The following is a 13,268-nucleotide window of genomic DNA, read 5'->3' as shown; positions in this document are numbered from 1 at the left end:
ATCCCGAATCTGTACTTTACTATGAAAGTGTTATCCGGAATCAGTACTTTACTAAGAAAGAGTTATCCCGAATCTGTACTTTACTAGGAAAGTGTTATCCCGAATCTGTACTTTACTAAGAAAGTGTTATCCCGAATCAGTACTTTACTAAGAAAGTGTTATCCCGAATCTGTACTTTACAAAGAAAGTGTTATCCCGAATCTGTACTTTACTATGAAAGTGTTATCCGGAATCAGTACTTTACTAAGAAAGTGTTATCCCGAATCTGTACTTTACTAGGAAAGTGTTATCCCGAATCTGTACTTTACTAAGAAAGTGTTATCCCGAATCTGTGCTTTACTAAGAAAGTGCTGGAAGTGCTCATGTGAGGAAGTAGGAGCAGCAGAGGTGAGAGATGAGAGAAAAAAAGCGTCGTTAGCTGATGGGGGAGTAGCGTCGCCAGCAGCAGGAGGATCTTTATCAGAGGGCGTCGTTATGAGACGGAGGAGCGTCGTAATAGCGAGAGGAGCGTCGTTAGCGGGAGGAGGATCGTTATCAGAGGGCGTCGTTATGAGACGGAGGAGCGTCGTAATAGCGAGAGGAGCGTCGTTAGCGGGAGAAGTGAATGTCAGATGGAGGAGGGTCGTCGTTAGTGAGAGGAGGATCACCGTTAGCAGGGGAGCGTAGTTAGCGAGAGGGGAGTGTCGTTAGCGAGAGAAGAACCGTCGTTAGCGGGAGATGGAGAGTCGTTAGCGAGAGGAGGAGCGTCGTTATCGGGAGGAGGAGCGTCGTTAGCGGGAGGAGGAGCGTCGTTAGTGGGAGGAAGATCGTCGTTAGTGGGAGGAGGAGCGTCGTTAGTGGGAGGAAGAGCGTCGTTAGCGAGAGGAGGAGCGTCGTTAGCAGGAGGAGGAGCGTCGTTAGTGGGAGGAAGAGCGTCGTTAGTGGGAGGAAGAGCGTCGTTAGTGGGAGGAAGAGCGTCGTTAGTGGGAGGAAGAGCGTCGTTAGTGGGAGGAAAAGCGTCGTTAGCGAGAGGAGGAGCGTCGTTATCGGGAGGAGGAGCGTCGTTAGTGGGAGGAGGAGAGTCGTTAGCGGGAGGAGGAGCGTCGTTAGCAGGAGGAGGAGCGTCGTTAGCAGGAGGAAGAGCGTCGTTAGTGGGAGGAAGAGCGTCGTTAGTGGGAGGAAGAGCGTCGTTAGCGAGAGGAGGAGCGTCGTTATCGGGAGGAGGAGCGTCGTTAGCAGGAGGAAGAGCGTCGTTAGTGGGAGGAAGAGCGTCGTTAGTGGGAGGAAGAGCGTCGTTAGTGGAAGGAAGAGCGTCGTTAGTGGGAGGAAGAGCGTCGTTAGCAGGAGGAGGAGCGTCGTTAGTGGGAGGAAGAGCGTCGTTAGTGGGAGGAGAACAGTCGTTAGCGAATGGTGGAGCGTCTATAGCAGAAGGAGGGGCGTCGTTAGCTGGAGGAGGAAAGTCGTTAGCAGGATGTAAAATGCCAGAAGGAGAAAATGCGGGCTAGGGATAAACCAGGAAATGGAACTTGTTTAACTTAGTTTCCAAATGAAACTGTGTGCCATGTGAGAGTCCATCAGCATCTTCCCCCACGCATGCGCATAGGAACACCGCCTCGAAAGAAACAGTTCCTGCGTATGTAGGTTTAAGAAAAGAACATATCACAAACCCACTTGAAATCTGTTTTAACTGACAGCAATCACTAGAAGTCGTGTGATGGGGGAACACACAGCACAATGTTGCAGCGAGGAAGCAGCTTGTGAATATGTCGACCTGCGCCACACGGCATCCTGGGTTAGGCCACATCAACACAAGCCATATTGCAAAGTCTGCCAACGCATATAGTTACACAACCACTACATTAAAAACATAAGCTAATCAGTGGCTCGCTAACCATATGCGGGACATCAGTCATAAAAAAAGCTGCGATATTTCGTCTGCCGCAGTGTACTTTCGATGTGAAGCACCGCTTTGAGTTCCATTCATCGGCTATTCTACACACAGTCTTTACGAGCGCCCACAGATCGTCAAATATCCCATATACCTATTTGTGTGTCTGAGCAAGACGTTACAATGAAGCTCTGGTTATAAAGGCCTCGGCACAAAGAGTGGGGAGACTTGGATGAACTTCCCCTCCGGCTACACTAGATGTTATGAAAGAATATTTTCAAATATTTTACAATGTGAAGAGATGAGAGATATCCCGACAATGGTACATTGCTATTCGATTGGTAAATAAACTGCTCAACAATCTCGCGAGCTTGAGAGAGCGCTGATTTCTTAAGAATGAAATTTAATATGTTCCAGTTTCGGGCTCGAGGGTAAGAGACGGGGTATACACACTGTATCCACCCGGGGCTGGTTTCAGCCTGTATTTAATGTCTGACAAAGATCTCCGTGGCTGGAGAAGGTTTCAATAGGGCAGCACAAGCCTTCCTCACAAGCACTTGACAACGAGAGGGGATATGTATTGTGACGCCCCCATCCTCCCTCAGGTCTCATGAGAGGGGACTATTTAGCCCGCATCCACACACCCTCTCCTGAGGCGGTGACACGGCCAAGGAGCAAGGATACATCAGTGATACGTCAAGACTGATTGTCAATGTCTTTAGCATGAGGGTAAATGTCCTGAACGTTGCTTGTCGGAAATTGGAAGGTACATTAATCCGCGCTTGTCATTTGATAGTTGATAAAGCATTTTATGATTTTGCAGTTTATTACAAAGGATTTTACCCATGATCTGCATAGAAGATCGAATGAGAATGTTAGACAAATTTTATAAGGCGGTACAGGTTAAGACGGATTTTCCAGACACTGGGTACAGTATATATTTGTCTGCACCATAACCGCTAAGAGTTGCGTCCCTTGGGCACGCCAGAAACCAATGACTGCGGGTTCGAAGAAGTAAACGTCTGATAACTGCGTAACTTCGAGTTTTTCTCTCACATCAAGCTGACACGCCGTGATAAAACTGTAATACTGTTAACACGGCGTTAAGCTTAACTCACTCACTCACTCTCTCCACATAGCATCGTACATAACCACTTTCTTCACTTTCTGCTAGTGTGCTATATTGTCTGGTGATTACAACATTTGCCGTAGACCCGGGTTCGATTCCCTGCGGGGCCACATGGTGTGAAGCCCATTCTTGGTGTCTCCGGCTGGGACATTGCGGAAAAAAGGAAAGGAGTGTTGTAAAACCTAACACCCTCACTCACTCCATCACAACACAACAGATTGATATCACCTCTGTCTGGACGCACTCCGACACACAGTTGCGTCTTTGAGGGGGGGGGGGGGGGGGGGGGGGGTGTCCACCCTGTTGTCCATTTAGACACTCTGACCAGCCGAGGCCGCGCTTGTTGTTTAACGCTGCACTCAGCAATATTCCAGACTTATGACGGCGGTCCGTGAATAATCGAGTCTGGGCCAGACAATCCAGTGATTGATACCATGAACATCGATCCACCCAATTGGTACACGATGACATGCATCAACCAAGTCAACGAGCCAGACTATCCGATCCCGTTAGTCGCCTCTTACAAGCAATGGCTGCTGAAGACCTGTTCTCTACCCGGATCTTCACGGGTCCATGTCCTAGGTAAGTAGTCGTGATTGGTGGTCTATAAGAAGCCTGGACGATACTTCTAAAAGTAATATGGTTCATCTCGATAAGAAAGGATACACCCATGTTTGATGGTGGTAAAAATGAAACAAATAAGAAATGTTTTTTGATGGTGATGTATTTGATACGGGTATCATAGTTTTGGACCCGAAGTCCGCAGTGTCTTGGCGATTGTTTTCAGCCTTGTAAAGTTTTCATAAAGTTTGTAATATGGGGGTCAGATCAAACTTTTAAGAGTATGCTATATTTTGCTCGGCAGTTTAATCCAAAGTGTTTATTGAACAATATGTGTTAACGCCTCAAGTGGAATCGGGATGTTTAAGCCGTGCCTGTGTTGTGTGTAATGACGCGTTTTAATCAGGGTGGATGATCACGCAAACATGTCTGTGGAGCAGGTACCCCGGGTGTAGAGCCAATGGATGTTCTTTTCAGTTCGTTTGTACAAGTATGGGCACGATATGGTGTAAATAATGGACGTTTTCAAAACAATTGGCGCGGATGAACGATTTTTGACTCGTTTGCGGCTGGTGTTTCCTCTTATAATAGTTTTTTCCTGATATGCTATCACTCATTATGTTTTAAACTATGACAAACGCTGACCGACTTTCTCGCCACACTTACTACAAATCTCAGTATCTGCTACACGGGTCTGCAATTTACATTTAGAAAACTTTGTACATATGAAAAGAAGTATTTTATAACTATACATTGCAATTATTTTATGACTGTGCTAACTGCTCCCAGACCCGGGAAGATCCGAGTTAGAATTGGTCTTCAGCAACCCATCTTTGTCCCCTGGGAACATCCGGGTTAGAATAGGACTTCACCAACCAATGCTTGCCGTAACAGGCGACTAACGGGATTGGATGGTCAGTCTGGCGGACTTGGTTAATGCATGTCATCGTATCCCAATTGTGTAGGTCGATGTTCATGATGTCAATCACTTGATTGTCTGGTCCAGACTCGATTATTTACAGACCGCCGTCATATAGCTGGAATATTGCTGACCTCTTCCAGTGCCAAGTCCTTGTGACCATCTGGACCAGGATAGTGTTCTTATATTACTTTTCATCAGATATCTTGGACATAATCAAAATGAGGTCAATGTCATGTGTGGATATTTCCAAGATATATATATATATATATATATATATATATATATATATATAAATATATATAAGTTTGGTTTAATGCCGCTTTGAACAGTATTCAATTTATATCACGACCTCAGCTTAAAATGGAGGAAAGCCCGAAGTGGTGCAGGTCTCAGACGTTTACACGTGCTGCACGTCACTTCCAAACTTTACACGCTAATCCTGCACGAGTGAGTGAGTTGGGTTTAACGCCGCTTTTAACAGTATTCCAGTTATATCGCGGCGTGTCAGCTTGGTGTGGGAGGAAAGCCCTAAGTGATGCAGGTGTCAGACATTTACCACTTCGGTGAAACCCACGAGCACGGGTATGGTGCAGACAAACCTAGAAACATAATCGGGGAGAACCGGGGTTCGAACCCACTAACATGTAAGTTCGGAATTAATGAAAATAAAGGAGTATTGCTTAACCTGTTTCTAGGTGTGTAATTACCATAGAGCAACGGCTGGCCTGAAATCGCTCCTGGTGAAATTCACAAACCTGCATCCATCAGCGAGGTGGAGGCAGTGCACGGGATACGTGCGGGGGTACCATACGAATCATGGCTGACGTATGCAAAGTGTGACACTTGTACCCTCGCACCCCAGGCAGGGTTCGACCCCCGCCACAGGCAGGAGTCATCGACTAACCATTCCCCGTCACTATATGGTCCAATCTAAGCTAAATATGAGCACATTACCCGGCGCAGCAGACCGTTTTCAATGGAAATGTCACATCTTGTAATACCTGAGTGGCGCGCACCCCGATACACTTCACCCCTGTCATCTTGAATGTTGACACGGTTCCACTCCGCCACCCCTAAAACCCGGAATGGAACACCCAGGTTGAAATCCCGGATCATCTTTAACCGGGCGATTACCTGCTTGATTGGCAACAACATGCTGACATGTTATTTAAGCACACGGTGGAGTCCGTATATCTGCGGTGTTAAAGTCTACAGTTTCCATAACAGTCAGCCATTGTCCCGGGCGTGATGCGGAGATAGCTGGGATAAAACAGCAACCTGCGCAGCTATTACAGCTGAATCACAAGATTTAAAAACTCAATACAAAAATTATCAAAACTTCTAGCTACCTGCAACACTTTTCTGACCCTTCTCGCAGGAGGGGGGCCCGTGAAGATCCGGGTTAGAGTAGGTCTTGATCAATCCTAGACTAACATCTAGTCTTTGAAATGAACAAATTTTACAGAAAAAAAGTTGTTAAATTATAGTTAAAAAATATAATAAAAAGGAGCCCAGGGTCTATATGACAGACTGAGCAACCCATGCTCGCTGACTTGGTTGAGTGAGTGAGTGAGTGAGTGAGTGAGTTGGGTTTAACGCCGCTTTTAACAGTATTCCAGTCATATCGCGGTGTGTCAGCTTAATGTGGGAGGAAAGCCCGAAGTGATGCAGGTCTCAGACGTTTACCACTTCGGTGAAATCCACGAGCACGGGTATGGTGCTGACAAACCTAGAAACATAACCGGGGTGAACCGGGATTCGAACCCACAATCATAGGTTTCTGGAGTGCCCAAGGGACGCAACTCTGCATAGCGAATCGCGGCGCCTTAGACGACTGGGCCCCCCGTGCCCCCCTGACTTGGTTGATGCATGTCAGCGTATCCCAATTGCTTGAATCGATGCCAGTGATATCAATCCCTAGATTGTCGGGTCCAGACATGATTATTGGCAGACCGTCGTCATACAGCTGGAATATTGCCGACTGCGGCGTTAAACAAACAAACAAACAAACAAACGCTGGAGGGGGCCCGAATCCAGTAGAAGCGCCATGTGAAAGTTTGTCGACGAAACACAGAAGTTACTACACCTAACTCTCTTACCTCGAAATATTGATGATACGAACTCTCGCAATCGACCACGAATTCAACATTTATTTAACACCCTGTCTCGAAATATCGATTATCACGAACTGAATTCTCGACCCCGATTATCCAAATATAACATTTCACCCTGCAGAGTTGCGTCCCTTGGGCACGCCAGAAACCTGTGATTGTAGGTTCGAATCCCGGTTCGCCTCGATTAAGTTTCTATGTTTGTCAGCGCTTTACTCGTGCTCGTCGGTTTCAGCGAAGTGGTAAACGTCGGAGACCTGCATCACTTCGGGCTTTCCTCCCACATTAAGGTGGCAGGCTGAGATATAACTGGACTACTGTTAAAAAGCGGCGTAAAACATAACTCACTGGCCCACTACTAACACTCAAACTTCTAATATAGGAGCAAGGACCGTGTCAGCGTCGTTGTGTCTTTCAACTCCAACAGAAAGGGCCTTTAGTGTGTTGTCACAAACCAGTCGTTATGGTGAGAGTATCTTACTAAATGCGGAGGAAAATCACTAACTCCGTTTGTTTCAAATCAAGAAAACAAGATGCGTTTGTTGGATTTACCATTTCAGCATCATTCGTCACCACTCGCCCCTTTCCGTCACCTACTCGACCCTGAATGATACGGTTCGTCACGGCTGCGTCAAACTTAAGTTTAATGCAGCGTTTTTAAGCGATCTTACCGCTACGGCTGTCTAACTCCCGTACATTAACAAAGATTTACTGTACGTTACTATAGCTCTATGAACGCAGCACTGCTTGATAAAGCCAAACGGCATGACATATTAAAACTCCACACCGCGACGGAACCGTGTCTCACGTCGCGGAGCTAAATGCCACGGACAAATTAGGGAACGTGACACATTCTTCTCTGTTTCCTGCCTACTTGGGTGCACCACCCGTAACGGCACAGCCCTCACCGGCAGTGCACCTGACGTCTACCCACTGACGGGGGTGGTCCAGTATCGGCGTCTACTTCTCCCCAGGAAGCATTTCTCGGACCCAAGACGGAAAGGTTAATATCATATCCCGCCGTCATGGCTGTCAAAATAGCCTAGAAACCTCCGCTCGAAATGATATATTTACAGTCAAACCTTGATAGGAGAACAATACAGTCTCCAAGGTGGTAAAATATGCGTTCAAATGCTTTTTCACGGCAAAATTATTTCTTTTTATAGCGTGACAATGATAATGTCGTAAATAGGCGACCAGAGTTGCAAGGGCCAGTATTACTGTCGGATCGTGTCACGCCGATCAGCTGACTGTCACGGGGGAGCGTTCTGTTTGAACAAGGTCACGTGACCGAACACGCCCTTTTCGGGACATCTTGCTGTATCCCTTTACTGTCATTCCAAATTACAATCACGTCTGCTTATGAATGACACCGTCAGCCCCTTCCCGCATCGCCCGATGTGTTTGTAGACAAAAGATAAAACGTTGATAGTTGGTCACAGGAACAAAGAAATTTAACCATATTTAGCGTGCGTGGGTTAAACTTCAATTTCCCTTCAAGGTGTTTTTAATCAAAAAAATTTTAAAAAAAAACATATCTGCCTTAATCAGCATGTGTGTTTAAATTTAAATTTCTTGTTAGAGAAATACAGAGACCATATACCGGTATATACCGCTATATGGTCTCTGAGGAATACGAATCCCGTGAAGATTCCGGGTAGAATTGGTCTCCAGCACCCACGCTTTTCGTAAGAGGCGACTAACGGGATCGGGTGGTCAGACTCGCTGACTTGGCTGATGCATGTCATCGTATCCAAATTGCGTAAATCGATGGTCATGGTGTCAATCACTGGATTGTCTGGTCCACACTCGATTATTTACAGACCACCGTCATATAGCTGGAATATTGCTGAGTGCGGCGTCAAACAACAACATTGACTGACATCATGAACATCCATCCACGCAATTGGGATCGATGACATGCATCATCCAAGTCAGCGTGTCTGACCACCCGATCCCGTTAGTCGTCTTTTACGACGAGCATAGTCGCCTTTTACGGCACGCATTGGTTGCTGAAGACCTATTCCACCCCGGATCTTCACGGGTCGCACTCCTGTTGAGAAAACGTACATTATGGTCCCAGCGGTACTGTCTACATGTCTGTTCCATTAATTGGTCTACAAATAGACGTCAAATCAAATTTTACTGTTTCTCATGATTGAAACAAGCGTCAATACATCAGTACACAACTCGACATTTGCGTGCTGTCTCTAATACAGATGGAACGACTTGTGGCTTTAGGACCTACGTTGCGTGTATTTGTAATCAGAAAACATATTTTCCAGCCAAACGGTCATTTATAACCGATTTCTCATTCAATTAAATATATACCGAGATTTGGTGTGATTGCAAGCTCATGACATTTTGTGTTAAGTGAATATCGAGAAATGGAGCTTGTGACGTCACTTCCGGAACGAACTAATGACGTTACTTCCCAGTCCAGGGTATTCATCTTAACAGTATGGATAATACCCTGCATAGTCGAGGATGGACATGAAGCTGACATGTACAACACTGTTCAAAGCGGGCGGCCAAGACGTCTAAGGCACCGCAATTCGCTGTGCAGAGTTACGTCCCTTGGGCACGCCAGAAATCTATGATTGTGGGTTCGCCCCGATTATGTTTCTAGCTTTGTCAGCACCATACCCGTTTTCATGGGTTTCACCGAAGTGGTAAAGACCTGCATCACTTCGGGCTTTCCTCCCACATTAAGCTGACATGCCGTGATATTAGTGGAATACTGTTCAAAGCCGCGTTAAACCCGACTCACTTACTTACTCTCTGGAGATTTTGCCGCCACTACCCTAACGTCCTATGTTTAACACTCAAGACGAATATTCGCTTTACGCGATATACTGTAGCCTTGGTAGTGTACTGTCTGCTGACAACTAGTCAACTTTCTACCTACTGACGAGGGACGGTCGGGTAGCCTAGTGGTTAAAGCGTTCGCTCGTCACGCGGAAGACCCGGGTTCGATTACCGACATGGGTACAATGTGTGGAGCTCATGTCTGGTGTCCCCGCCGTGATATTGCTGGAATATTGCTAAAAGCGGCGTAAAACCATACTCACTCACTTACTTACTTGCGACCTGTTGTTAATATAAGATCCAGGTCCTGTGGGGACGGTTAAACGCTTTCCAATATGCATATAAAGTCTTTATATTAGTCTTACCGGTGAAACCTTCAACCGGCGGGCGGAGTGGCACCTTGCAGAAATGGAGCAAGTAATCACAATATCACAGTCGTAAACTGATAGTATTTAGTTGGAGCTCATTGGTATTGGGATATGATGCTATGTATAAATAACTTGTAATTATGACGGCGAACACTTAGTTGCAGTTTACTGCGCGACTGGGAATACTTCAATGGCGTTGTAGTAGTAGTAGCAGTAGTAGTCGGAGTAGTCATTGCAGTAGTAGTTGTTTCTGTAGTAGCAGTAGTATTATCAGGAGCAGTAGTAGTAGTAATTGCTGTTGTTGTAGTAGTAGTAGCAGCATTAGTAGTAGTAGTAGTAGTAGTAGTAGCAATAGCAGTAGTAGTAGTTGTAGTAGTAGTAGTAGTAGTAGTAGTAGTAGCGCGGCAGTAGTAGTAGTAGCAATAGCAGTAGTAATTGCAGTAGTAGTAGTAGTAGTAGTAGAAGTAGCGGCAGTAGTAGCAGTTGTAGTAGTAGTAGTAGTAGTAGTAGTAGTAGTAGTAGTAGTAGTAGTAGTAGTAGCGGCAGTAGTAGTAGCAATGTATTTAAATGTCCTTTCAGTCCCGACACACCCGCCGGCGACATACCTCCGCACCACCGAACCACCACCACCGGACAGACCTAGAAGTGTAATATTTGACGTAAGTAGAATTATTCATGAATCGCAGTTGGTGTATCAAAAGAATATACATTATATACATTTATTTATTAAAGACGTCTTCCTGGCAACGGCTTAAATCGTGCTAAACATCTCCGACTGTTATAAACAATCGGAAATGACAAAGAGTGTTGATGTAAGATAATATGTCTATGTACTGTTTAATTAAATGACCAATAGATGAATAATGAATATTTGATTTTTCGGAAAACTGTGATCTTGACAAAAACAATAGCTGTTAAATATAACTAAATAAAGCTGCATGTTCTTATGCAAGATGGCTTCTATTTTTCCCAATGCAGAGGTTAATATTTCCACGAGGTAATCTTTCCATTACCAGCTTCGATGAGAGGGAACTGCAGCCGTCCATGGCAACATTTTGATGTGTAGTTCGCGTGCCACGATGAAATAACCAAGTCGTGGTGTATCGCTACACCAGAGAAAATAGTTCCCGCGTCACCTGAACTAGTACTAAGGTTCAGCACAGCTCCCACAAGACGAACCTTTGATTCGTTAGTCACGAGAAAACGAGACAGAGTATTGTTAATGTGTGACCCATCAATCTTGCCTTAATGAATCCTACAGTCAGCGTCGTCAGAAGAATGCGGTTCGTAGTCGGCCATGACGTCGATCCGTATTCGTGACCACTCGTCTCATTCCGGAACAAGCCGGACGGTGACTCGTTTGCCTACCGTGGCCATTTTATCAACTTAATTCTTGGACCAAAGTACTTATACTTATTCGCGCATTCTGGTTTGTCAGTTTTCGTACATAGCATTGATCGATAGGGGTTCTTGCAGGTTACGGAAAGGGGCGAGTAATGCCGAATGGTCGACTGGGATACATACTGTGCCAGCTAACACCTGCGTCTACCATAAGGTAAGGAGGAGAGAACGAGTTGGGATAAATAGTCTGTTTGTAAAATCAGCGGGAGAAAGGACAATACTGATTCGGGTCCTTTGTTGCTTTTCGCCGCACTCAGCAATATTCCAGCTACATGATGTCTTCAAATAATCGAGTCAGTGATTGACATCATGAGCATCAATCTAAGGCAACTGGGATACGATGACATGCATCAACCAAGTCAGCGAGCCATACCCACCCGATCTGTTAGCCGCTGATTACGACAAGCATGGGCTGCTGAAGACGGATTCTCACCTGGATTTTCACGGATGTGGATATGATGCTGACAAACCCAAGAATAACACAGGATAAATCTGGGATTCGAACTCAAGATAATAGGATCCTGGCTTCCTAAGGGACGCAAATCTGCACGTTGAATTCTGGCGCCCTCCACTTCTTCGACAATAGGTTACCAATGGTCGATAATGTTGGTGACGATACGTGTTGTCGGGAAACCATAGTGACCAGTTTTATCAGCTATATGACCTTCTGTCCCCGTGTTGATCCCCCGGAATGCCTGGCAGAATAGCAACGGAAGTCCCTAAAAGATGCCCCGGAGAGATGCCATATGTGGTGTCTCGTATTCCGCTGATACGCAGAAGTTACCGATTCTTATATATTACTGTTGTTGCTCTTACTCTGTCATGCCATTTAATATGAAAGAATCGGGTCTTCTTTAACTTCTTTTGAGCGGTATGTGTTAGACATTTCTTAACATGATATGGACTGAGGAATTCACTTTCAGTCGAATGGGCAAGGGGCAAGATGCTAGTACAGATCATTCTTTTAACCATGATTTGTTGAAATTATATTGGTAGAATACATTAAAATTTCAAAGCGATCCTGGTTAATTTGACGTTTGTTTCATTAATGAAATAAATAAAGAGACTCTCATTGTTATGATACACATGTGTGGTACACTCAGTCTACGATGCAGCAATTGCGTTTAAAGTGTGGCCAGAAGTGCCCAGTCACCCGAGACACATGACACCCCCTTTTTCCAGATACGCTCTTGTTTACTGAACAGGGCGGCCCAATGGCCTTGGACGCAACAACTGTACCCTTTACCCTGTTGCTGTAATTGTTATGGCGTCCTGGTTTAACTCTGTTATTGTTGAAATACACTTCTCCATAGTCACAACGAATAAACTATTTGTTTTACGAAAGAAATTCGAAAACCAAATAATTCGTAGCCTGGTGAATGTATTGATATAATGTATAGTTATACATATTATTCACCTGGAGACTATAATGTATGTCATTTCAATATTAGTATGAAATCAAGCGTTCGGGTTCGATTCCCCACATGGGTACAAGAAGCCTTTTCTGGTGTCCCCCCAAGTGATATTGCTTGAGTGTTGCAGCGGTGTAAAAACATATTCACTCATTCTTCAAATAAGTCAGTCTGTATGTGACGTGTTTGGAGGTTCGAATCCCATAATCAACCCGATGGTTCAGGGTCCCCCAGAACCATACTTTTAAGCTGACGATATTTTATCGTACGTTGGTCAATCGCCAGTTTACATCTTCTGAAGAAGGTGTTCAACCATCAACCACCAGTTTACCTGTTCAGGCGAAGGTGTTCAACCATCAACCACCAGTTTACCTCTTCTGGGGAAGGTGTTCAACAATCAACCACCAGTTTACCTCCTCTGGCGAAGGTGTTCAACCATCAACTACCAGTTTACCTCTTCTGACGAAGGTGTTCAACCATCAACCACCAGTTTACCTCTTCTGACGAAGGTGTTCAACCAGCAACCACCAGTTTACCTCTTCTGGGGAAGGTGTTCAACAATCAACCACCAGTTTACCTCCTCTGGAGAAGGTGTTCAACCATCAACTACCAGTTTACCTCTTCTGACGAAGGTGTTCAACCATCAACCACCAGTTTACCTCTTCTGACGAAGGTGTTCAACCATCAAC

The 13,268-nt window shown here is 45.2% G+C and overlaps 1 protein-coding gene across 1 annotated transcript; it reads right to left on the bottom strand.

Annotated features, from left to right (window-relative positions):
• Window positions 1-649: 649 nt before the first annotated feature.
• On the bottom strand, window positions 650-5,595 carry LOC139472159 (uncharacterized). Its single transcript, XM_071254537.1, has 2 exons — window positions 5,434-5,595; window positions 650-1,480 (listed from the first exon to the last, which is right to left on the bottom strand). The coding sequence occupies exons 1-2, from the start codon at window positions 5,593-5,595 to the stop codon at window positions 650-652; spliced, it is 993 nt and encodes a 330-aa protein (XP_071110638.1).
• Between the last annotated feature and the right edge of the window lie 7,673 nt (window positions 5,596-13,268).

Source organism: Haliotis cracherodii, unplaced genomic scaffold (genome assembly GCF_022045235.1).
Source record: "Haliotis cracherodii isolate W230 unplaced genomic scaffold, xgHalCrac1.p SCAF_24, whole genome shotgun sequence".
In the NCBI taxonomy this organism is placed as follows: domain Eukaryota; kingdom Metazoa; phylum Mollusca; class Gastropoda; order Lepetellida; family Haliotidae; genus Haliotis; species Haliotis cracherodii.
The sequence above is the reverse complement of the archived record's forward strand: the minus strand, read 5'-3'. Positions and strand labels throughout refer to the sequence as shown.

What these genes read in the sequence shown, in the direction of transcription:
- LOC139472159 (XM_071254537.1), bottom strand. Translation starts at nt 5,595, where the DNA reads ATGATCCGGGATTTCAACCTGGGTGTTCCATTCCGGGTTTTAGGGGTG. An exon ending in AAAACGGTCTGCTGCGCCGG is followed by an intron (nt 1,481 to 5,433) that starts GTAATGTGCTCA and finishes GTTTATCCCTAG; the next exon opens with CCCGCATTTTCTCCTTCTGG.